We start from the raw sequence: 23,643 nt of genomic DNA on the forward strand, positions 1-23,643 counted from the left end.
TCACCCTAGATAAAACACAAACCCTGAGGGCAGCCCCAGCGGCCACTCCTCCAGCCTCAGTGTGCTGCCTCGTACCCTGGCCTGGAGAGCAGCAAGGGTGGTGAGGAGCAGGCACACCTGGGGTCTGCCGTGGCTGGTCCCGCCTCTCTACAGAGGTAAACTTCATATAGGTTCTTCGTGGAATGAAAGGAGGCATCTATGCAAAGTGCCTGGCTCCATACTTGCCAGAAAGTGCTCAAAATGGGCATAAGATTTTGTCTGAGGCGTTCAAGCTAATGATGCATCAGGTTGATGGGGGTGGGTGAGGAAGTCTCACACTCAGGCCAGTTCCTTTCATACCCAGTGCAGAACAGGGAAGGAGCCCACCAGAGTCGAGTCAGCAATCCCCCAGGGAAGCTGCCATGTGGGGTCAACAGTAGAGTTGTAGCAGTTCCTGAGACTTGACAAGAACAGTGCTCCTGTCAGAAGTGTGTGTGGTTTGGTGAGTTTCCAGACTGACCATACCCCAGCAACTCTGCTTCATTTTCTCTTTCAAGCCTTGAGGTCACCTGAGGACAACCACTCTCCTGACTTCTCACACCAAAGATTAGCTTTCTCCATCTTTGTACTTTTGACAGCAATGGATTCATGCAGTGGGAACTCATTTGAATATAGCAGCTTCTGCCAATTTCATAGCTGGGAAAGTCATCCCTATTGTGGCATGCCATTGTCAATGTGCATTTTCATTGCTGTCTAATAATCCATTGTGTGGATGTGCCAGTTGTCTGTTTGCTGTTCCCAGGCATCTGGGTGGTCCTAGGTGAGGATTTAAGGCTGTTGTGAATAGTCTGTCACAAACACTCCAGCACATGGTATGTGAATATTTCTGTGGGTACCCATCTAGGGATGTGGTGGCTGGGTCATAAGGTATGTGTTTATTCCATTTTGTAGAGCCTGACAAAAAGTTTTCCAGAGCAGCTCTGCCGTTTACACTCTACCAGAACATATGAGGGTTCTGCTTTTCATATACTTGCCAACCTTTGGCATTTCTGGATCTTCAAATGTAAATAAATGGTAAGGTTTCCTAACAGAAACATGAATGACCAAATTTATTTAATAACATTTCTATCATTAATATGACCCGTGAGAGTTGACAGCTCCTTTGGAGCTATCATCCAGTTAGTAAATATTTCCTGAGCACCTACTATGTGCTGGGCTGGGCTGTGTGTACTACTTTCTACTACTAGAAAGTAGAGAAAGGTCTCTACCCTGAATGAGCCCCAGAAACACCCTCCCTTCAGACCTCAACCCAGGCGTCCCCTCCACAGAGGGGGCTCCCTGAGCATTTGCAGCATGGCCACTGTCTCATTGTCCACTTGGTTATCTTCACAGCACTTACCATCACCCGTGGGTCTTTATTTACGTTTTCACCTATTTGCTGTATCTCTCCTTGGTGAGGGCAGGAATTCTGATTTTCCCTAGCCTTTAGAACAGTTTCTGGCGCTGGTCAACCCTCAGTACATGTTTATGCAATGAATGATGATTGAGAGAATGATTGGCAGGGTGACAGCTGAGACTTTGAGTCCAAGTCCTAGCCCTGCTACTTCTTCACCATATGAACCTCAGTAAATTACTTAAATTTTTAAATTTCCTCATCTATAAAACAAGGGTGGAGTAGTAGAAGAAAGAATTGGCAAGTATGAAGTTAGATTGATAGGGATTTTGCAACCCAAAGAAGAGAGGGAAAATAGAATGAATTTAGATTAATGGATCCTGCTGCGCACAGTGGTGCATGCCTGGAATCCCAGCAGCCCAGGAGGCTGAGATGGGAAAAACACGAGTTCAAAGGTAGCCGCGGCAAAAATGAAGTGCTAAGCAACTCGGTGAGACCCTGTCTCTAAATAAAAATACAAAATAGGGCTGGGGATGTGGCTCAGTGGTCAAGTGCCCCTGAATGCAATCCCCGATGAAAGGAAGGAAGGAAGGAAGGAAGGAAGGAACTGAAAACTTCCCAAAATTATTTTTAAGAAAATCACCATAATGGGGCTGGGGTTGTGGCTCAGTGGTAGAGCGCTTGCCGAGCATGCATGAGGCACCGTGTTTGATCCCGGCACCAAAATAAATAAATAATAAAAATAAAGGTATGTGTCCACCTACAACTAAACACACACACACACACACACACACATAGTTTTTTTCTTTTGAGCACCACATTGATCTGCACATTCAAGAATCTCTGAACTGAAGTAGGACAATGTGCGAAAATGAATGGGAAGACTTGAACCTTCCAGGGCTGTGAACTAGTCCTCATGGCTACTCCAGAATGTCAGGAGAGCACCTGCAGGTTCTTCTTGGCGACTCCAGGCAGGCCCATTGTGGCTCAGGCTGAGCAGGGGTGTGTTCCCACCCCACTGGACTAGCTGGAATTTGTAGTCAGATGCAGCAAAAGCCAACTCTGGGGCTTGGGTTGTGGCTCAGTGTTAGAGCTCTTGCCTAGCATGAGCTAATTAATAAATTAAAAAAAATAAAGGTCCATCAAAAAATATATATATATATATATAAAAAAGCCAATTCTGCTGACAAGAAGTCTACTGAGAGGATATGGGGTAGCAGGGTCGTTGTTGGGAGGGCTGGAGCCCTCACATTTCCTTTCTGTTTTACACACTATGGTGACATTGGGCCCAGCTGGATATTCCAGCATCCTTCCAGTTTCTAGATCCTTGATTTCATCACATCTCAGTTACCTTCAGCCACAACCACCAGGAGCCCACCTGTGGTTGGACAAATTTACATTTATTGACCCAATGCATCAAGGAAGCACACCGTGAGAGTGTTCTGATCACCTCTGCCTACCTGTTCTGGAGGGAGGGAAACCCGCCCTCAATAGTACCAGACAGCCAGATACCCAACACTGACCCTGGACAGGTGTGACTGACAGTTCATTAGTCCAGTGAAGGACACTGCAGGTCCCAGTCGGGATCCACTGGGGAGCAGAGGGAACCAGCAGGGCTTGTGGGAAGTGTGGGCTTTGTAATGACGAAGAGGTTGGGTGCCCATAGTTCCCTCAGGAAGGTATGATTGGTTGGTTTGAATATTTCTGAGGCCTGGCAGGGAGGTGACACCCCCAAGGTAAGGACCAGGAGGGTGCCACTGCTCTGGGTGCTGGAGGAGCTAGCCAGGCGGGAGCCTTCCTCACCAGGTGAGGCGTATCTGTCAAGAGCAGGAGAACTCAAGGGCCTGGTGTGACCCAAACATGTCACTTGAATTTTTTTTAATATTTATTTTTTAGTTGTAGTTGTACACAATACCTTTATTCGAACCTAGGGCCCCTGCACGTGCTAGGCGAGTGCTTTGCCGCTAAGCCACAACTGCAGCCCTGAATTTTTTTTTTTTTTTAACAATCCTAATTGGCTTCATTTTTAATTTTAAAATCAGGTAACACTTCATTCCATAAAACAGAATCAGTTTTCCTATGAGCCAAGCACTCATCAAAAATAATTTGATGAGTTAACATCAGATTATTTATTTTTCTTACACAAAAAAAGACAAGGGAACTTCACTATTTCGCCAATTGAGAATGGCTGTTCTTCCTCCAATCCAGATTTTTCTTGGAGGACCAGATGTGCCAGCTTGGTTTGATTAACTCCATGTTGTTGTCCTCCCCCCGACCCCAAATACTGTCTCTGTTGAAAAACTGGCTTCACAAAGAAGGTGGCAGCAGGAAAATTTCAGAATCCAAAGCTTAAAAATAAGTCTTGGGCAGTTTGGGGTTATTTTCTATCTCTGTGGGGGATCATCCAGTGTCTGAGGCCCCGGGACAGAGGCAAAGTCCCCAGCCGCCCATCTAGAAGATGTCACTCTCAGTAGCGTCTGGTGTCCTGACCTGTGCTCGCCCAGGATGATGGTGGGTAAGGAACAGCAGGTCACAGGGACCTCCTGACCCTCTGGGAGACTGAACTCTCCCTGGGCAGACCCCGGGACTAAGGGTCAGTGGCCAGGGGAGAATCAACGACTGTCCCCACCTGTGGTCCCTGAGGTCCTGGGGCAGGGATGCAGGAGGCAGCCAGTGTCACAAGACGTCCCTGTCCCCAGCCAGGCCGGGTGCCTGGCTAAGTGAGGAGAAAAACGGTGTCCCTCCTCAGGGCCTGGCCCCTGCGCCTGGTCTCACTTCTTCCCCGGCACCTCCTGGAAGGGGAGGAAGTGACATCCAGGGGAAGGCCAGGAAGGGAGGCCACCATCACATTCAAGTTCAGGGTGCGACAGCTTAATCTGCCCCCCAACAGGCCCCATACTCCGCTCCTCTTCGTGGACCACATCCCTTTTGAGAGTCAAGCCCTACCCTTTATAGGCACAAGGACCCAGAAGTTCCAGAGACACGTCCATGTTTAGGCCCTCCGATCCAGAAGTGCCTAGAGTGTCCATGTTTAGGCCCCTGGATCCGGAAGTTCCTTGGTGCATGTCCATGTTTAAGCCCCCAGATCCAGAAATTCCTCAGGCATCCATGTTTAGGCTCTGGGATCCAGAAGTGCCTTAGGCGTCCATGTTTAGGCCCCCAGATCAAGAAATTCCTCAGGTGCACATCAATCTTTGGGCTCTCGGATCCGTAAGTTCCTCAGTCCTCCATGTTTAGGACGTAGCATCCTGAAGTTCCTCAGGCGCACGTCCATGTTTAGGCCCCTGGATCTGGAAGTTCCTCAGTTGCACGTCCAAGTTTAGGCTCTAGGATCCGGAAGTTCCTTTGGTGCATGTCCATGTTGAGACTCTAGGATCCAGAAGTTCCTCAGGCATCCATGTTTAGGCCCCTGGATCCAGAAGTTCCTCAGGCACACGTCCATGTTTAAGCCCTAGGATCAGGAAGTTCACTGGGTTCACGTTCATGTTTAAGCCCCCGGGGTCCGGAAGTTCCTTAGGCATCCATGTTAGGCTCTAGGATCCGGAAGTGCCTCAGGTGTCCATGTTTAGGCCCCAGGATCCGGAAGTTCCTCAGTCCTCCATGTTTAGGCCATAGCATCTGGAAGTTCCTCAGGCACACGTACATGTTTAGGATCTGGAAGTTCCTTTGGTGCACGTCCATGTTGAGGCTCTAGGATCTGGAAGTTCCTTTGGTGCACATCCATGTTGAGGCTCTAGGATCTGGAAGTTCCTCAGGCATCCATGTTTAGGCCCCTGGATCCGGAAGTTCCTCAGGTGCATGTCCATGTTTAGGCTCTAGGATCCGGAAGTTCCTCAGTCCTCCATGTTTAGGCCGTAGCATCCGCCAGCCCTGAATTTTTAAAAAAAAATATTATTCTTAAGTTTTAGGTGGACACAATATCTTTATTTTACATTTATGTGGTGCTGAGGATCGAACCCAGGGCTTCGTGCAGGCTAGGTGAGCACTCTACCACTGAGCCACAGCCCCTTGAATTTTTAGGTCCTATAACACAGTGGGGATCCTAGAGGTGTTAATAAGAGGGCATATGATGGTCAGTTTTAGGGGACAACTTGGCTGAATAAATTAAGGAATAGCTAGAAAGAGACATTATCTCTGAGGATGCTTCCAGAGATTAGTGAGTGAGCCTGAGCCGGGTAGGTGGGGGAGACCTGCCGTTGATGCGAGTGAGCACCATCCAACCTGCCAGGGCCCACAGAGAACAAAAATATAGGAAAAAGGCCAAGTATCCATTTGTGTAACTTAGACACTGATCACATTCTTCCCTTCCTGACCTTGGACACAAGCACATCCTGGAACCCAAAGGCAGGAGAGAGGACTTACTCCTGGGTGACACCCCCACCCCAGGCCTTTGGCCTTGTACTGAGAGTTATACCATTGCTTTCCCTGGTTCTGAGGCCTTTGGACCTAGCCTGAGCCATGCTCACCACATCCCAGGGTCTCTAGTGTGTATATGGCCTGCAGTAGGGCTTCTCAACCTCCATAATGACAATTCCCCTGATACGTCCCTTCTCATGTGTCTGTGTGAGTGTATGATGTTGGTTCTGTCTCTGGAGAACACTGACTAATCTAGCTGTTAGGATCAGGTCCATGGTAGGTGGTTTGGGGAGTGTTTGAGGAAGTCAAACTCTGCTTTCCAGAGTTCCTTCAGGGAAGCCAGAAAGGTTGGTCGTCCTTAGCCAGTGGGAATCCTGAGCAGGTCATCTTGCATGCTGTGCACCAGGAATGTGAGGTTCAGGGGGGCATTGAATGGAGGAACTTCCCTGCAGGCTTCACTAGAAGATGGGGACAAGCAGACTGCTGTTGGGACCCAGAACTGACCCAGCAGAGCCTGACTATAACAGGACCCAACAAAGCCTCCTCACCCTGCAGCCACTGGCTCCTAGCCATGCCTTCAGACTCAGAGCAGGACTGAGATCCTGATTAGAACTGGGGTCTTACTGAGCCCCAGCTCATGTGGGGAGCAGAGCAGGGTTCAGCAAGGGCGATATCATCCAGGAAGACAGGGACATGCAGGACAGACCAAATGACGCCCACTCACCTCCCTGCTCTCCCCTTCCAGAAACTGGAGCAGCTAGGTGTGTGTTTGGCCCTGCCAAGAAACCAGCTTAGTTCTTCAGACTCTTTTCTCTATGTCCTCTTTTCTTAAAACCTAGGCCTTCCTGACTCCAAGAAATCTGTCTTCTGATTCTAGAGACTTCTGAGATGCATGCTCCCTCACTTCCCTGCATACCTCTTGGAAAGGGTCATCAGCCTTACACAAGCAGAGGGCGGGAATGAAGGGCTGCCTGTTCACTATTCAGGTAGTCATTAAATATTAATGGAGTTCCTATTTGGGCGTGGCTCACCCAGGAGCACCACCTGCTCCTGGCTCTCGGAAGCATGCCCACTTGACCATGTTCTCTGGTGTCCTAGCAACCAGAAAATCAGATCTGATCTCTGGCCAGGACAGAGGCCATTCTTCCCTGACCACTGTGACTCTCTGCCTTCCGAGCCTCTGAAGACCTGCTTGTGCAGCTCTTTGACCACAGGAAGCCACCACTTGTCCCCAAGGATTCCAAGAAGCCTAGCCGCACCAACCCAGCCCGGCAAGATGAGCTTCTCACTCACATTCATGGAACTGACCAACATTGCCATACCACAGTGCGGGGTGGTGAATTTCAGGGCCCTGCACCTCCTGATCAAGGGCATTCTGGAGCACATTCAAATAGCTGAGCTCAAGAAGGAACTCTCGGGGGATGAGGACTTCCTCCAGACCTCGCAGGTCGTGGTTGTGCCTGGGGAAGGAGATTCCCAGCCTGCAATCAACCCTATGAAGCGACTCAGCAACGTCTTTGACGGTGTGGTGACCCGCCTCGACAGGATAGAGAATCAACTGGCTGGGCTGCAGGACCTGCCCTCCACTGCCCAGCTGCTGGAGGGCAGCCAGGGGACCAAACGGCCTGCCGAGGACCTGTGGCATCTCATCAAGCTCCGAAAGATGGTGGAGGGCAATGAAGAAGCCATGGCCAAGGTAAAAGCCCAGATGTAGAAGCTCTCAGCCCCTGTGCGCTCCTCCCAAGCATGCCGCTCCCTGTTCCTTCATGGTGGGCATCCCTTTACAGAGGGAGGGTAGAGCCAGACCTTGGAGTCTAGCAGAATCAAAACTCCCAAGATTGCATCCTTGTCAAGTACTGAGGAAAGGAGCCAGACACAAACAGACACATGCTGGAGTGTTCCATTTATACAGAATATCCACAATAGGCCAGTTTCCAGGGCTGGTGGGGTGGGCGTGGCTGCTTTGTGGGTGGAGGGTCTCAGTAACTTCGTGAGGCAATTACCATGTGCCAGGTGGACTAAATGCTGTGCATCTGATAGGTCCTTTGAGTGTTGTAGTAACTTCAGGAGGCAGGCAGTCTAGTTTTCAGAAGACAGTGGCACAGAGTGGTTTTGTGACCTACTTGAGGTCAGAGTTACAAGACGGAGAAGCCGGGAGAAACCTGGGCAGTGTGGGTTTGTGAGCAGAAGGCAGCACAGCCTCTTGCCAGCCAGAAAGGGTGGGTTGGTCATGGTCAGTAATCGTCGATAATGGTTTCCTCCCAGGTTGTAGCAAGAATTCACACTGGATGAGAGTGCCCAGGAAGTGCTTAGCACGGAGTTCAACATATTTTAGGTGCCCAGTCCGTTTATTGAGATTTGACTTGAGCAGGGAAAGAGGTGCACTGAAGTCTTAGCAAGTCAGCCAGCCCAGGGCCCTGCAGGATATGAGGACCTGAGCTCTGGGTTTGTGGGAGGGAGGAAGAGTCCAGTCTGGCCAAGCCTGGGCCCTGTCAGGCAAGAGGGGCAGAGCAGTGCTGGGAGAAGCCGCAAGCCATGTGCTGAACGGAGGGAGCCAGCCCAGAGGCCCCGAGCTGCGTGATTCCAATTACATGAAATGGCCAGGGGGGGCATGTCCGCAGGCAGAAATGGGGTGAGCGCTGTTGGAAAGGAGAGAGGGAGTGGTTTGCTAATGGAGACAGGATTTTCTTTCAGGGGAACAAAATGTCTTGGAAGTAAGGAGCGGTGACAGTCATAACTTCTGTCTCTGTATCAAGTGCCCTGGGATCACACTCTTTAATATTGTTATGTGTTTTTTACCACATGAAAAGCAGGTTGGCAGAATTCATTTAAAAAACCCCATGACCTAACTAAATGCTGTCTATAAAAGATGAGCTCTCAATTTGGAGACACCAGAGGTTGAAGTTTTATGGAAGCTGATATCCCACACCAACAGGAATGGAGCAGAGCTGGTAAGGCTGAGCCACAGCAGAAACTTGGGCTTAGACACCAGTGCTAGCCAGGAGCAGTGCACACGCATGGAGTCCCAGCACTCCGAAGGCCGATTCAGGAGGCTTATTTGAGCCAATGAGTTCAAGACGAGCCTGGGCAAAGTAGTGAGACTCGTCTCAAAAAAAGGAAAAATGCTTCTAGAGGCAAGTCTGCCGAGGGTGGCAGAGGGGCTCACAGGTAGGTGGACACAGCACGTGAGGTGCCAGGCCTGCAGAGCAGCCTGCCCCCAGTCTGCCTTGATGGATGAAGACTTCTAGAGCTCTTGAATGTCCTGAGCCCTGAACAGGGTCACCTGCTCAGCTCATGAAAGGGCTCGTGAACAGGTTTGGACTTGACCATGCAGCCCTTAGAGGCCTGTTTGTACAGATAAGGAATGTCCCTGCCGTTGGAAAGTCATTGCAATGGCTTACCACACGACCCATTGAAGGGGGTTGCCATGGTAGCTGGTTCTAGAGCAAGCTGCTTAGCTAAGTGTCTGTACCCATCAGCCAGTGAGGCTGGCAAACCAAACGCTGTGTTGATGCCATGGGCCACCTGGACTGCACCTTGGCAGCCCCTTGCTCTGGGCTGATTGTGCCAGTGTCTTCTGCTGCCCTTACTGGACACCCCCAAGAGGCACAGGCCAAAAATGGAGAATCAGAAGTCTGCTGGTCTCAGCACCCACCCCAAACAGAGCACATAGTGCTTGGGAAACAAGGGCAGACACCAGGAGGGGGGAAGGTGTCTTGGCAGCAAGCCGACTGGGATCCATAGGCATGGTCCAAGGACTGGCTCTGTTGGTCAACACACCACCAGATTCGAGGACTTGCGCCCCACTGCAAGTTGTTATTAAGGGTTAGATTGCAAGGCTTCTCAGCACTATTGACATTTGGGCTGAGTAATTCCTATGGCTTGTGTCCTGTGTATTGTAGAAGGTCAGGCAGCACCCCCGGCCTCTGCCCAGTGACACCAGCAGCACCCTGTGTTGTGACAAGCAAATGTCTGTCCTCCAGTCATTGCCAGATGCTACTGCCCCATTTGAGACTTCTGGATTAGAAAGCCTGGGCTTCCCAGCCTGGCAGAGTGGTGGTGTCTATAACCCAGTAACTCAGGAGCCTGAGGTAGGAGATCTGTGAGTTCAAGCTAGTCTGGGCTACTTAGTGAGACCCTGTCTCAAAGGAAAGAATAACAAGGGTTGGGTATATGACTCAGTGGTGGAGCACCCTGGGTTCAATCCAAAAAAAAAAAAAAAAAAACCCCCCCCCAAAAAAAAAATCAAAAACAATACTGGAGGCTCCCAGCTCAGCCTGGGTGTCCTCTGACCTCCAACTGGTTGCTGGGGAAACCCAGCTTGCCCTTGGTGGCTGTGCACTAGCTCCCCCTAGTGAGCCTTTCCAGAACTGCAGGTTCCCAGGTTCCTCCCTGACTGGGTTTCTACATGTGGTAGACAAGCAGCCTGAGCGGCCCCCGCCTGCCGGGCTGAGGCCTTGGTTTTCTCATCTGTAATGATAATCCCTGGTGGCCAGCCACAGGGGAAGATGAAGGATGCTGTGAGCTATTATTAAGACTGTTCTGTATAATGCTGCTTTCATAAAGTTGTGGGTCCAACATGCTGTTGCTTGTTTATTTCAGAACTCCTTGTTCTGTTTTCCAACAACCAGAGCACCTGCAGTGTGTCACACAGATTGAAATGCATTTATATTTCAATTGTTTTGGGGGTATTTTATATTGTTGCATAAATGTGTTGAAGACATGTTGGAGTTTTAGCAAGTCAGGGTCTAATAATAATTGTTTTAGTCATCGCTGTGACCAAAATAACAACATGGACGAGGAAATGTATATTTTGGTTCACAGTGTCAGAGGTCTTACTCCATGGATGGTCAGCTCCATTACTCTGGGCCCCAGGTGAGGCAGGACATCATAGCGGGAGAGCATGGCAGAGGGAAGCTGCTCCCTAATGGCAGCAAGGAAGGAGAGAGAGCGGAAGGAATCACAGGCCAGTGCACTCTTCCAGGGCAAGGGTCCAGTGACCACTGCCTCCAGCCATGCTCCACCTGCCTGCAGTTACCACCCAGTCAGTTCATTCAAACTAGGACGGACTGGTTAGATTACAGTTCTCATAATTCAATCTCTTCACCTCTGACTATTCCTGCAGAGACACAAGAGCTTTAGGGTGGAAACCTCACACCCAAACCATAACAGTGATGAACACTTGAGCAATGGCAAAACCTTCCCAAGGTGCTGTGGAGGCGCTGGGCTGCAGCTCAGTGGTAGAACACTTACCTAGCATGTGTGAGGCCCTGGCTTCAATCCCCAGTAATGAAAAGAAAAGTTTCCCTGGGAGGTGACATTAGCATTCCCATTTTCCACAGCTCTGGATGTGGTTGTCTGAGGTGGTGTTTGCTTTGGACCCCCTTATTGGGCCCTAGCCTGAGCCAGCATTCTTATTTTTTTTTTGGTGGGGGGGGGATACTGGAGATTGAACCAGGGGCACTTTACCACGAAGCTAAATCCCCAGCCCCCCTTCCCATATTTTTTATTGATGCATTATAGTTTACATAATAGTGGGATTTGTTGTTACATATTTGTACGTGCACACAACATAACAATATAATTTGACCAATATTATTCCCTAGTATTTCCCTTTTCCCTCCCATTTCCCTCTGTGTAGTCCCTTTTCTCTACTGATGTCCCTTTGATGTTCACAAGATTCCCCCCCACACCACCACCACCACCACCACCACCACCACCACTACCACCTTTCTTTTCCTTTTTCCTCTCTAGCTTCACTACCTTTGACCTTCTGAATTAGACTTATTTCATTTAATATAATGTTCTCTGGCTCCATCCATTTTCCTGCAAATGACAATTTTATTTTTCTTTATAGCTGAATAAAACTCCATTATGTATATATAACACATTTTTAAATCTATTTATCTACTGACAGTTACCAAGTTGGGTTCCAAAGATTGACTATTGTTAATTGTGCTGCTATAAACTTGGGTATGCATGTATCACTGTAGAATGACTTTAATTCTTTAGGATAAAACTGAGGAATGGTATAGCTGAGTCCTATGGTAGTTCCATGCCTAGTCTTTTTTTTTTTTTTTTTTTTTGCAGTGCTGGGGACTGAACCCAGGACTTGGAGCATATTAGGCAAGTGCCCTACCACTGAGCCAAACCCCCGGCCCCCCTCCATGCCTAGTCTTTTGAGGAGCTTCCGTATTGATTTCCATAGTGGTTATACTAATTTACAGTCCCACCAACAGCATAAAAATGTTCCTTTTTCTCCACATCCTCTCCAGCATTTATCATTATTTGTATTCTTGATGACTGCCATCTGACTGGTATGAGATGAAATCTCAGTAAATTTTGATTTGCATTTTCCTAATTGCTAACAGTGTTGAACATTTTTTCATATTTTTGTTGTCCTTTGGTATCTTTTCTTTTGAGAAATGGCTGTTCATTTGCCCATTGGGTGTTTTTTTAAATTGTGAGTGGACTTCATTTTGTTGATTTATATGCAGTGCTGAGAATTGAACCCAGTGCCTCACACATGCTAGGCAAGTGCTCTACCACTGAGCCACAACCCCAGCCCCCCCACTGGGTTTTTAGTGTTAAAATTTTTGAGTTCTTTATATATTCTGGATATTATTCTTCTTTCGGAAGAGTTCTCTCTGTGTTTTTTTTTTTTTTTTTTTTAACCTGGGATTGAACTCAGGGGTACTTAGCCACTGAATCACATCCCCAGTCTTCTTTATATTTTTATATTTTATTTTGAGACAACTTAGAGACTCACTAAGTTGCTTAGGGCCTTGCTAAATTGCTGAGGCTGGCTTTGAATTCCCAGTCCTCCTGCCTCAGCCTCCCAAGTTGCTGGGATTATAGGCATGGGCCACTGTGCCTGGCAAGTTGGGGGGATGGGAACATGTTCCGATAAGCCTAGGCGGCAGTGCCACGCCAGGCGCCACGTGGGACATGCCACAGTTCAGCTCCTGGGAAGGACAGTTTTCTCGGCTCCAGTTAAGCCCTAACTGTGCCCGGAGCGCTCTGGTCAGAAAAAAGACCTGACCCTTCCCCCAAGGGTTCTTCTGGTGCCTTGTTCCCTAAAACAGGAGTCCAAGGCATGTCCCCATGCTACAGTCTGGGCTGGGTGTGCACATCGCAGGAGAACAGAGCCACGTGAAGGAAAGAGCCTTTCTCTTTTCATGGGTGACCTTCCCCAGGGCAAGCCATAGGGTTCTGCACTTATCTGGGCTGGGTTTGGGGTAATTTCTGCTCAGCATATTTGTCCCCTGGTCACCCCCCAGGAAGACAGGAGGATAGAGGAAGCATCAGTAGATCTGTGAAGGTCTCTGTAAAGCAGATAAGGTGTGCGAGACCAGGAACCTCGGAACAGGATGAGGCACCAGGGGCTGGGGTTGTGGCTCAGTGACAGAGCGCTCACCTAGCACGTGCGAGGCCCTGGGTTCCATCCACAGCACCACATATAAAAGGTCTGGTGTCCAGCTACAACTAAAAAATAAATATTAAAAAAAGAAAAGAATAAGGCACCAAAAGAAGATTTATTGGGGGGGCGCTCCGGGGCAAGGCTCACCAGTCTGCCAAAGGGTGAGGACCAGGGAAGTCCGGGCGGGAAAGGCGAACACAATGCTTCTAAGGGCAGCTGGAGGTAGGAGGGCCTAGGCCATCTAAATTGTCACTACCGACAGCAGGCTGGCTGAGCCGAGTTTAGGGGCATCTGTCGTTGGTTGGTCCAGGCTGAGATGAATTGACAGGGCAATCACTTCCACTGGCAGGAACCCGGTCGGTGGGGTCTGTTGCGGGATCAGCTTCTGATTGGCCATTTCGGGCCGCCCACAGCTACCACGGGAGGGGAGCCGGGAAGGAAGGCTGCTGACCCACAGTCTCCACTTTGGAGATCTCTCTGAGAAGCATTTTACACCTTAAGCAAATGAGAATTTGTAAAACCCATCCCATAATACCACTGTCACTCCCAACAAAATTAGCAGCAACTCCTAACTGTACATAGACAGTGTTGAGATTTCCTCCCATTGTTTCTGAAACACAAATGCAGTTTTTACAGCTTTATTGAGGTATTTCACTTTACCAGAAAATTCATGCATTTTTTAAGTGTATTGTCAGAGTCGTGCCGCTGTCACCACAGTCTAACTTTAGGACATTTTTCAATACCCAGAAAGAAACCCCTCGATCCATAGCAGTGAATGCCGCAGTCTGGCTGGGCACAATCAGGAGCCACTTGTCAAAAGAAACTAACTTTATTTTTAGAACCACACACGCCAAACAAAACAGCCTCTCAGGAAAAACCCTCAGAGCCTCAACTGCCACCACCGGCTTTCCACAAGCCTCTCTCTCCCCTTTTTACTAATTTCTGATCCCGTATTTCTACTATAATACAACCCAACAAGATAACGCCTAACAAAACTGAAACTGAGTGAAACAAAATTGAAACAACACAAAATCATTATAATAGCCTCCTGAAATGTCCATCCGTCCTTTCTCCCTATCTGTTCCTCAGATGTGAGCGGTTTTTCCTCCATCTTACACATCTCCAGGGACAGGCAACTTAAAACAAAAGTGAAACAAAATAACAAAAGAAGAATCTTAAAATGGCTACCCATCCTCTCGCCCTGCCCTCAGGGGCGAGCAGTTCACTTACCCTCAGTCGCTCCCGTGCAAGCCACCAAATGCCGCAGTCTGGCTGGGCACAATCAGGAGCCACTTGTCAAAAGAAACTAACTTTATTTTTAGAACCACACACGCCAAACAAAACAGCCTCTCAGGAAAAACCCTCAGAGCCTCAACTGCCACCACCGGCTTTCCACAAGCCTCTCTCTCCCTGCCTGCCTGCTTGAGTTCCCAATCCTTCACTGTACCTTATTGTTTTCCAGGTTCACCCATCAGCACATTATTATTTCTTTTTATCAAATGATATTCTGCTGTACGAGTAATGCCACATTTAGCTGACTGACTAATGGACGTTGGGGTTCATTAGTTCACTACACATAGCCCTGCTATGAACAGTAGTGACCTGGGCTGACCACGAACACCTGGTCTTAAGCAGTCCTCCTGGCTTAGCCTCCCAGATACCTGGGACCACAGCCACAGGCCATGGTGACAGCTACTTTGTCTTGGTGCCATGTGTTCAACAGATGATTCTTTTCTCCCTACTGGATCAATCTTGATGCCTTTGTTGGAAATCGGTTGACTGTAGCTGGGTGGGTTTATTTCTGGGCTTCTCAGTTTTACTCCATTGATCTGCTTGTCTGTCCTTGTACCAGTACCACACTGTCTTTCTCTTCCCCTTTCTTTTTTCTTCTCCTTCATAGCAGACATGAACCTGGGGCGTTGAGCCCACAAGGCAAGTGCTCTGCTGCTGAGCCCTGAGCTCTAACTCGAGGTCTTTTGTAAATGTCCCTTATCCAGTGGAGGAAGTGTCCTGATTTACTGAGTATTGTTTTGTTGTTGTTCTGTTTTCTTTGGAGATAGAACCCAGGGGCACTTCATCACTGAGCTATATCCCAGCCCTTTTGTTATTTGATACAGGGTCTTGCTAAGTTGCCAGAGCTGGCCTCCAACTTGCAATCCTTCTGCATTAGCCTCCTGAGTTGCTAGAATTACAGGCATGCATCACCACGTCCAGTTTACCGAGTTTTTTTTTTTTCATGTAAGAGTGTATTTTATCAAATGCTTTTTCTGTGTCAATTGAGATGATTGTATATTTTTAAAATTGAAGGTTGAGACAGGAGGATTGTGGGTTCAAAGCCAGCCTCAGCAACAGCGAGGCACTAAGCAACTCAGTGAGACCCTGCCTCTAAAGACATTTACAAAATAGGGCTGGGGATGTGGCTCAGTGGTCTAGTGCCCCTGAGTTCAAACCCTGGTACCAAAATAAATAAATAAATAAAGTTGATAACATATTTCTTTTGATGTGATATATTACATTAATTCATTTTTGGATGTTGAATTAATTGAATCTCTGGGGTTAATCCACCCCATGGCCATGGTATATAATTCTTTTTATATGTTGCCAGATCCAGTTTGCTAGTTTCTTGAGAACTTTGTGTTTATATTTCAGTTTTCTTTTCTCCTTTTGTCTTTGCATTTGGTATCAGTATAATGCTGGCTTCATTGAATCAGTTTGGAAGTGTTCCTTCCTCTTCTGTTTTCTTTTAAGAGTTTGTGAAGAGTTGGCATTAATTCTTTAAGTGTTTTTTAAAATATTTATTCATTTTTTTTAGTTGTAGTTGGACACAATACCTTTATTTATTTTTATGTGGTGCGGAGGATCGAACCCAGGGCCTCACACATGCTAGGCGCACGTACTCTACCACCTAGCCACAACCCCAGCCCCCTCTTTAAGTGTTTTGTGGGAGTCAGTGGTAAGGCCATCTGGGTCTGGACTTTGATGGGTATTTACTTTTTAATACTGCTTCAGTCTAATCATTTGTTACAGGTCCATTCACATTTTCAATTTCTTTCTAAGTTTATTTTGGTAGTTTGTGTCTTCCTAGGAACTTGTCCATTTTTATTTCAGTAGAGTCAATAGAAAGGTCTCCTCTTTAACTTATGATTCTAGTAATTTGAGTCTGTCTTTTTCTTGGTCCATCGAGCTCAATGGTTTGTCAGTTTTGTTGATTTTTCTCTTCAGAATTTCATTAATTTCCACTGTACTTTTCATAATATTCTTACTTCTATTTGCTTAGGTTTAGTTTGCCTTGTTTCTTCCAGTGTCTTCCAGTGGAAAGTGAGGCTGTTGATGGGAAGTCTTCCTCTGTGGTGTGGCCACTGACCACTATGCGTTTCTCTCTAAGCACCACTTTAGCTTCAGCCTGTGAGTTTTGGTGTGACGTGCTCTGTTTTCAGTTCGTCTCAGAGTATTTCCTAATTTCGTCTGTGGCTTCTTGGGCCCATTTGTGATTTAGGAGAGTTAATTCTCACACACCTGTGAATTTCCAAGTTTCTTCTGTTGACTTCTAGTTGAATTCCACTGTGGTCAGCACATACATCGGTTCTAAAACGTTCCTGCCGTGCGATCTACCCGGCAGAGTGCTCTTCGTGTGTGTTCTGCCATTGTCAGAATGTTCTGTGGACACTGTTGGTGTCTGCATGGTTTAGTGTTGTTTAGGTTTTCTGTTTCCTTGTTGATCTTCGGTCTAGTTGTTCTATTCTACAATAGAAATATGGTATTGTAGCTGCCAACTGTACTTTTTAAAATTGCCTATTTCTCTTTCAGCCTTTTTTTCCTCCTCCTCCTCCTGTCTTGGTGGTACTGGGGATTTAACACAGGGCAAATCTACCTCTGAGAAGCATCCCCAGCCATTATTTTCTTTTATTTTGAGATAGGGTCTCACTAAGTTGCTGAGGCTGGCTTTGAACTCGTGATCCTCCTGCCTCAGCCTCCTGAGCTGCTGGGATTACAGGCATGTGCCACTGTACCCAGCTAGGACTACATTTTTTTTATCCATTCTTCCAGTCTCTACCTTTTAACTGAACATTTAAAACATTGATACTTAATGTAATTATCCATCAGGACCGGCTTCTGTCATTGTACCATTTGTTAACTGAATGCCTAGCTAGCACAAAGCTCTTTGTACAACTTATCACTTTTTCTCCCATATCCTATCGCTTGAGAAATCTGAAACCTACGAAGAGGTGGTGACAGCCCCAGTCAACTGTGCAGCGAGCTTTGAGCCTTACCTTGCAACCATCAGTTTAGCCTGGAAGTCTCATTGCTGGTCCTCTGGTGTCCCATTTACCCTCCAGAGCCCATCTCCACAGGCAGCCAGAGAGATCTTTTTAAAATGTAAATCCAGGCCAGGTGTGGTTGTGATGTCCTGTGATCCCAGCAATTTGGGAATCTGAGGCATGAGTATCTCAAGTTCAAAGCCAGCCTCAGCAATTTAGCAAGACCCTAAGCAACTTAGTGAGACTCTGTGTCAAAATTAAAAGTATAAAGTGGTGGGGATGTGCCTCTGTGGTATAATGCCCCTGGGTTCAATCCTAACTTCTAAAGAAAATAAATAAATAAATAAACATGGTCATTTCTCCCCTGACTCTGATCCTCCAGGTGCTCTCCCCCAGGGACCAGCCTGCTCCCTCCTTCGGTACCTAGCCTGCTGACATGTACCAAACAGGGAAGGGCAGGAGATGTTTTGGGTAACGCAGAGACACCTCTTTCCCGCCCAGTCTGCCTGGGGCTTGCAGCCCTGTTGTCTTGGGGAGCACTTGCTGGCCTCTGGGTACTTTCAGCCTAGGCTGTGGGAGAGTCAAGATGAACCCCAGGACTATGCCGTCACCAGAAAGCTCTGTGCTTCATTTGCCTTCTGCTATAACCACACCCAACTTCAGGGTTTCCCTCTCTTCTCTCCCTCTTCAGTCCATGGTGACCCTGCAGGATCTGCTCACTGACCTGTACCCACTCAAGGTCACCGTTGAAACCCTCAGGAAGGACGTGAACATGATGAAGGATTGTTTTGAAAAGGTAATTCCTCCCCTGCATCCTCCACACTGGCCGTGCGGGTCAGACATCTGGTGGTCCAGGCCTAGAAAGCCTGTGCTTGGTCAAAGAATGCAGCCAAGAGGGGAGAAGAAGGGAACCCTCCTGGCCCAGACCTTGGCCTCCCTCCCGAGCTCCCTGTGACCCCTTAGTGCCCCTTACTCCACTGTGTTAGGATGTCCGTTGTCAGACACCCAGTTCATCCCAACTTGGGAAAAATAATAGAATTCATTCTCATTTACTAAAAAGTCCAGGGGCACCTCCAGCCACAGCCAGATGGAGGCCCTCAGCCCCCTCAGCGTCTGCCTCTCAGTGATGACTTCCTCTGTGTTGGCTTCATGTTCAGGCAGCTACTCCCCGACTCTTAAAAACTCCAGGCTTATAGTCCCTCAACTCGGCAGAAAGAGAACACCTTTTCCTCCTGTTGAAAGCTCTGTTCACACTGAAAAGCAGGATAAACCTAGTGCAGGCACACATACTGGCTTCTTCTGCATTTCTGAGCCATTTGTCCAAGTCTGTTCTAGACTCTACCATGACATGGAAAGACATGGAATCCCTAAATCCCGAGACAGCTTCCCCTAGTCCAGTGGGGTCAGAAGCTGGGTCTGCAAATCTCCAGGCCAGCACTGTGGCCAAGGTTAGACCACCTGCTCCAAATAACATGACTAATGTGTTGCCTCTGTTTCATAGGTCACTGGGTGCACTTGAACTTCCATCTTAGACTGGGTAGATTCTATTTGAGTAGATGGGCAGTGTCAGGAAGCAATGTTATGAAACACTAAAGAGGATCCCTGGGACCAATCTGCTTGAGAAACGATGCCTTCCTGGCCTACTTCTTGAAGATTTTTTTTTTTTTCGCATTGAGGATTGAACCCAGAAACACTTAACCACTGAGCCACATCCCCAGCCCATTTTTTTTTTAATATTTATTTTTTAGGTGTAGGTGGACACAACACAATGCCTTTTATTTTTTTTATATGGTGCTGAGGATTGAACCCGGGTCCCGCCCATCCCGCCCGTGTTAGGCGAGCGCTCTACCGCTGAGCCACAATCCCAGCACCCCCCAGCCCATTTTTTGATTTTTCATTTTGAGACAGGGTCTCATTTATGGCCTTGCTAAGTTGCTGAAGCTGGCTTTGAACTCACGATTCTCCAGCCTCAGCCTCCTGAGCTGCTGGGACATAGGTGTGCACCACTGTGCCCTGCCTCTGGGAGATTCTTAATGTGCTTTTGCCCATTCAAGGCTCTGATAAGTTCTGTGGTACAGAAGTCTGTTGAATGCTTTTTAGCCCATTGTTTCCTAGACTTATTTGTCTATAGACTCTTTGGCATCCCTTTTCCTTCCCTGGGAAACTCTTCACCCTTCTCCAGCTCTTGGTCATCTAGCACTGTGGGAAGCAACAGGACTGGGATCAGAACCTGTCTTCCAGGCCACAGACTCAGCTCATTTGACAGATATGCCCAGAAAAAGTGGACCTCTTATCTGAGGACTTGAAAACGCAGAACCGGAAGATGAGCATACTGCAGCATGAAGTGGTGAGGGCCAGGGTCCTGTCCTTCCTCCCTCGGGCTGGGGGCAGGGCAGGGTGGGGAGGTCTCTCTGTAAATGAAGAGGGCACTGTGGTTGGTGAGCCACTGGAGGGCAGCCTGGTTCTGTGTGGGTAGTGAGACCCCTGAGGACCACGCACCCTCAGCTCACGCCTGCACTACCCACCCCACTCCACAGGATTCTCTCAAGAACAGGATTCACGCTCTCCCCAAAGCTGAGGATCTGGTGCTCTGGAGTGGCCTCCATGAGGCCATGTTCACTCCAGTGAGTGGAGGAACAGGAGGGGCAGTGGGGGAGGGGAGGGGGCGTGGGCCCACCTCTTCGGCCCCCTCTTTCACAGGAAGCCACTTCACAAGAGCTGGAGATGTCCAAACAGTGGCAGACCACAGACCAGCCTCCACAGGCTGCCCTGGCCCAGGAGGAGCCCGGGTTGCCTTCCCATGTCTCATGGCCCGTCCAAGGCCCTGGCCTCCAGCAGACTGCCTGGCCGACTGGCTGGCCGCCTGCCCAGGCAGATCTACTCAGCAGTGTCCAGGCGCCAGGTCAACCTCAGGCTCTCATGCCTGGTCCTGGGCCTTGGCCTTGGCCTGGGCCTGGGCCTGGGCCTATTCCTGCTCCTGCTCCTGCTCCTGGGCCTGGGCCTGCTCTTGGGCCTGCTCCTGGGCCTGCTCCTGTTCCTAGGCCTGGGCCTGCTCCTGCTCCTAGGCCTGGGCTGGTTCCTGCTCCTGGGCCTGCTCCTGTTCCTAGGCCTGGGCTGGTTCCTGCTCCTGCTCCTGCTCCTGTTCCTAGGCCTGGGCCTGCTCCTGTTCCTAGGCCTGGGCTGGTTCCTGCTCCTGCTCCTGGGCCAGCTCCTGTTCCTAGGCCTGGGCTGGTTCCTGCCCCTGCTCCTGGGCCTGGACCTTCTCCTGTTCCTAGGCCTGGGCTGGTTCCTGCTCCTGCTCCTGCACCAGGGCCTGGGCCTGTTCCTGCTCTAGGGCCTGGGCCTGTTCCTGCTCCAGGGCCTGGGCTGGTTCCTTCTCCTGCTCCTGCTCCTGCTCCTTGGCCTGGGACTGGGCCTGGGCCTGGGCCTGGACCTTGGCCTGGGCCTGAACCTTGGCCTGGGCCTGGACCTTGGCCTGGGCCTGGACCTTGGCCTGGGCCTGGACCTTGGCCTGGGACTGGGTCTACTTCTGGACCTTGGCCTACTCCTGGACCTTGGTCTGTTCCTGGACCTTGGCCTGCTCCTGGAACTGAGCCTGCTCCTGGGACTGGGCCTGCTCCTGGGACTGGGCCTGCTCCTGGGACTGGGCCTGGTCTTGGACCTTGGCCTGCTCCTGGGACTGGGCCTGCTCCTGGGCCTTGGCCTGCTCTTGGACCTTGGCCTGGGACTGGGCCTTGGCCTGCTCCTGGAGCTGAGCCTGCTCCTGGGACTGGGCCTGCTCCTGGACCTTGGCCTGGGACTGGGCCTTGGCCTGCTCCTGGAGCTGAGCCTGCTCCTGGGACTGGGCCTGGGACTGGGCCTGCTTCTAGGCCTGAATCTGGGCCTGCTCGTGGGCCTGGGCCTGGGCCTGGGCCTGGGCCAGGGCTGGAGCCTGAAACCATGCCTGCAGTGGGGCCTGGTGTGACACCTGGGTTCATGCCAGCAGTTTTGCCTGTAGTTGGACCCAGACCTCAACCTGCCCCAGGAGCTTGGCCCATACCACCAGGAGGCAGGCCTGGAGCTGGCACTTGGCCTTTGTTTGACTTTTTCCAGCCTGGCCCAGGTCCATCAGACTCCCAGCAGCCCCCCAGGGCCCCACCCCCAGCCACAGAGTTGGGATCATCGTGGCCTCTTCCACTGCAGCTACACCAGACTCTTGAGGCCCCAGAGCTCCCAGCTGTGGAAGAAAAGGGGGATGAATATTACCCTTACCTCATGGTAGACTCTCTGGCTGGGCCTTCCCCAGGTGAAGCCACCAAGGATCAGGGTCCCACGGCTAGGGCCTCGGAAGCACACCTGAAGGGTCCCCAGAATGCCCTTGAGCAATTGAAAACCACTGTTGCTGCTGCTGCTGCAGCTGCTGCAAACTACGCTGCGGCTGCCAACTCAGCTGCCCAGACAGCCAAGGCTGCTGCCAAGGCGATCACCGATGCCCCTGCCAGCAAACTGGCTACTAAAACCGCCATTGCGGCTGCCTCTGGGCCCTTTGGGACCCGTTCAGATGTCTCGGGTGCAGGGCCTTCCCGCGGGGCCTCTGAACCTACAACCTTGGATCAGGAGAGCAAGCAGCTACAAGACTTGGTGGTAGATTATGAAGAATTGGCTCCCCAGTTCCCCACCAAGGACATTCCTCCCACCAAAACCCTGTCACAGGCCATGCAGGCTGCCAAGAAGGCAAGGAGCACCCAGGACAAGAAGGCGGCGGTCAAGCGCTCCATGGGCCACATAGCCCAAGTGCCTGATAGACATGACTCCCTGAGGGAAGAGTTTGCCCAGCTGTCAAACAACCTGCAGCAGCAGCTGGCTTACCTAGGTAGGAGGGTAGCAGGGGCTCAGGCCCTTCCTGCAGCCTGCGTCCTTCCTGGGGCTCCCCCAGTGACATCGGTATCAGCTGTCAGCTATCATCCCTTTGACATAAGTGTCTTACTTGCGATTCTTTTACCAGGAATGTACAGTGAGGCACTATCTCGGGAGGGAGGGACTCTTAGGATCTAAAGTTGGCACGTAAAGAGGAAAATTGCTCCTGAAATTCCAACTTTCTTTGCTTTCTTCCTTTTTTTTTGGCGGGGGGCGGGAGTGGTACTAGCAGTGGGACCCAGGGCCTCACTCCTGCTGGGCAAGCACTCTGACACCGAGCCAGATCCCAGACTGAGAGTGTGGCACTTCTGCTATGTTCCCAGTGGATGCTGCTGCTGCTGGGAGCCCACTTAGATCCCTGGCTCTGCACACTGAGACGTACAGTGACTGCGATCACCAAAGTCACGTCCCTGTCTGGCACCTCTGATGGGCACTGCTCTTCCACAGACCTTAGGGGAAAAGTGGAACTTCATGTAGCTAAAAAGAACCCTATTGATACCTGTCAACGCTAGGATGGCTGAGATTAGGAGGGTGGTAAACAAGCAGTACCAGCCCAAGCTCTCCTCCTGGCCAGCTGCCGTGTCCCGCTCCTGTTATTTCCATGGATCTGGCCTCTCTGGCTGCTTGTCCATACTGCATGTAGGCCACTTGGTAAAAATTTCACTATCTCCCCTTCTATTAATCTTGGTATAATACATTTCATAGACTCTCATAAATATCAGGGCTGGGACTATGGCCTAGCCCTGGCCTAGCACACACAAGGCACTGGACTCCATCCCCAGCAATGCCAAAAAATAAATAAATAAATAAATAAAGGGCTTCATGGTTTTGAAGTACTTCACAGTATTGAGGGTATAGCTCAGTAGTAGTGTATCCTAAGCGAGTGCAAGCCCTTGTGCAATCCTCAGTACCCTCCCAGGAAAACTGAATTACATATTTAAAAGAGCTTATTGGGATACATAGGTTAAATAAAACACTTTATTAAAAGGAATCCCACCTGTTCTTTTTAGAGTTTTTAAAAATGTGTCCACTAGCCAGGTATAGTGGCACACACCTATAACCCCAGTGACTCAGAAGAAGACTGAGACAGGAGGGATCGCGGGTTCCAGGCAGCCTCAGCAACTTTGCAAAACCCTGTCCAAAAAAAAAAAAAAAAAGATGCTGGAGCTGTAGCTCTGGGGCAGAGTAGCCCTGGGTTCAGTCCCCAGCATCACACACTGGTGCGTGCACACACTCATAACAGTGTGACTGTGGAAGACCCAGTGGACCCTCGAGGCCCTGTCTGGGCACATTTTTGTGGGCAGCCCTGCCGTAGGGGCCTGGGAAGAGCAGTTTTGGAG

General features: G+C 49.7%; 1 protein-coding gene across 5 annotated transcripts in view; it reads left to right on the plus strand.

Moving 5' to 3' along the window:
* Positions 1-6,811: 6,811 nt before the first annotated feature.
* CUNH16orf96 (chromosome unknown C16orf96 homolog) overlaps positions 6,812-23,643 on the plus strand; it is a 39,303-nt gene continuing 22,471 nt past the window's right edge. Inside the window, exons 1-5 of one of the 5 annotated variants that reach the window (XM_058579485.1) lie at positions 6,812-7,424; positions 18,099-18,203; positions 19,674-19,754; positions 19,945-20,031; positions 20,108-22,259. In XM_058579485.1, the coding sequence (XP_058435468.1) occupies positions 7,005-7,424; positions 18,099-18,203; positions 19,674-19,754; positions 19,945-20,031; positions 20,108-22,259 (2,845 nt within the window). In that variant the 5' untranslated portion in view covers positions 6,812-7,004. Of the gene's footprint in view, positions 7,425-18,098; positions 18,204-19,589; positions 19,755-19,944; positions 20,032-20,107; positions 22,260-23,643 lie in introns of those variants that run through there. The other 4 variants (XM_058579487.1, XM_046444471.2, XM_058579489.1 and 1 more) reach the window with 4 other exon arrangements.

This window comes from Marmota monax, unplaced genomic scaffold (genome assembly GCF_021218885.2).
Source record: "Marmota monax isolate L192 unplaced genomic scaffold, Marmota_monax_Labrador192_F-V1.1 WCK01_AAM20220418_F8-fsc00035, whole genome shotgun sequence".
Classification (NCBI taxonomy): Eukaryota; Metazoa; Chordata; class Mammalia; order Rodentia; family Sciuridae; genus Marmota; species Marmota monax.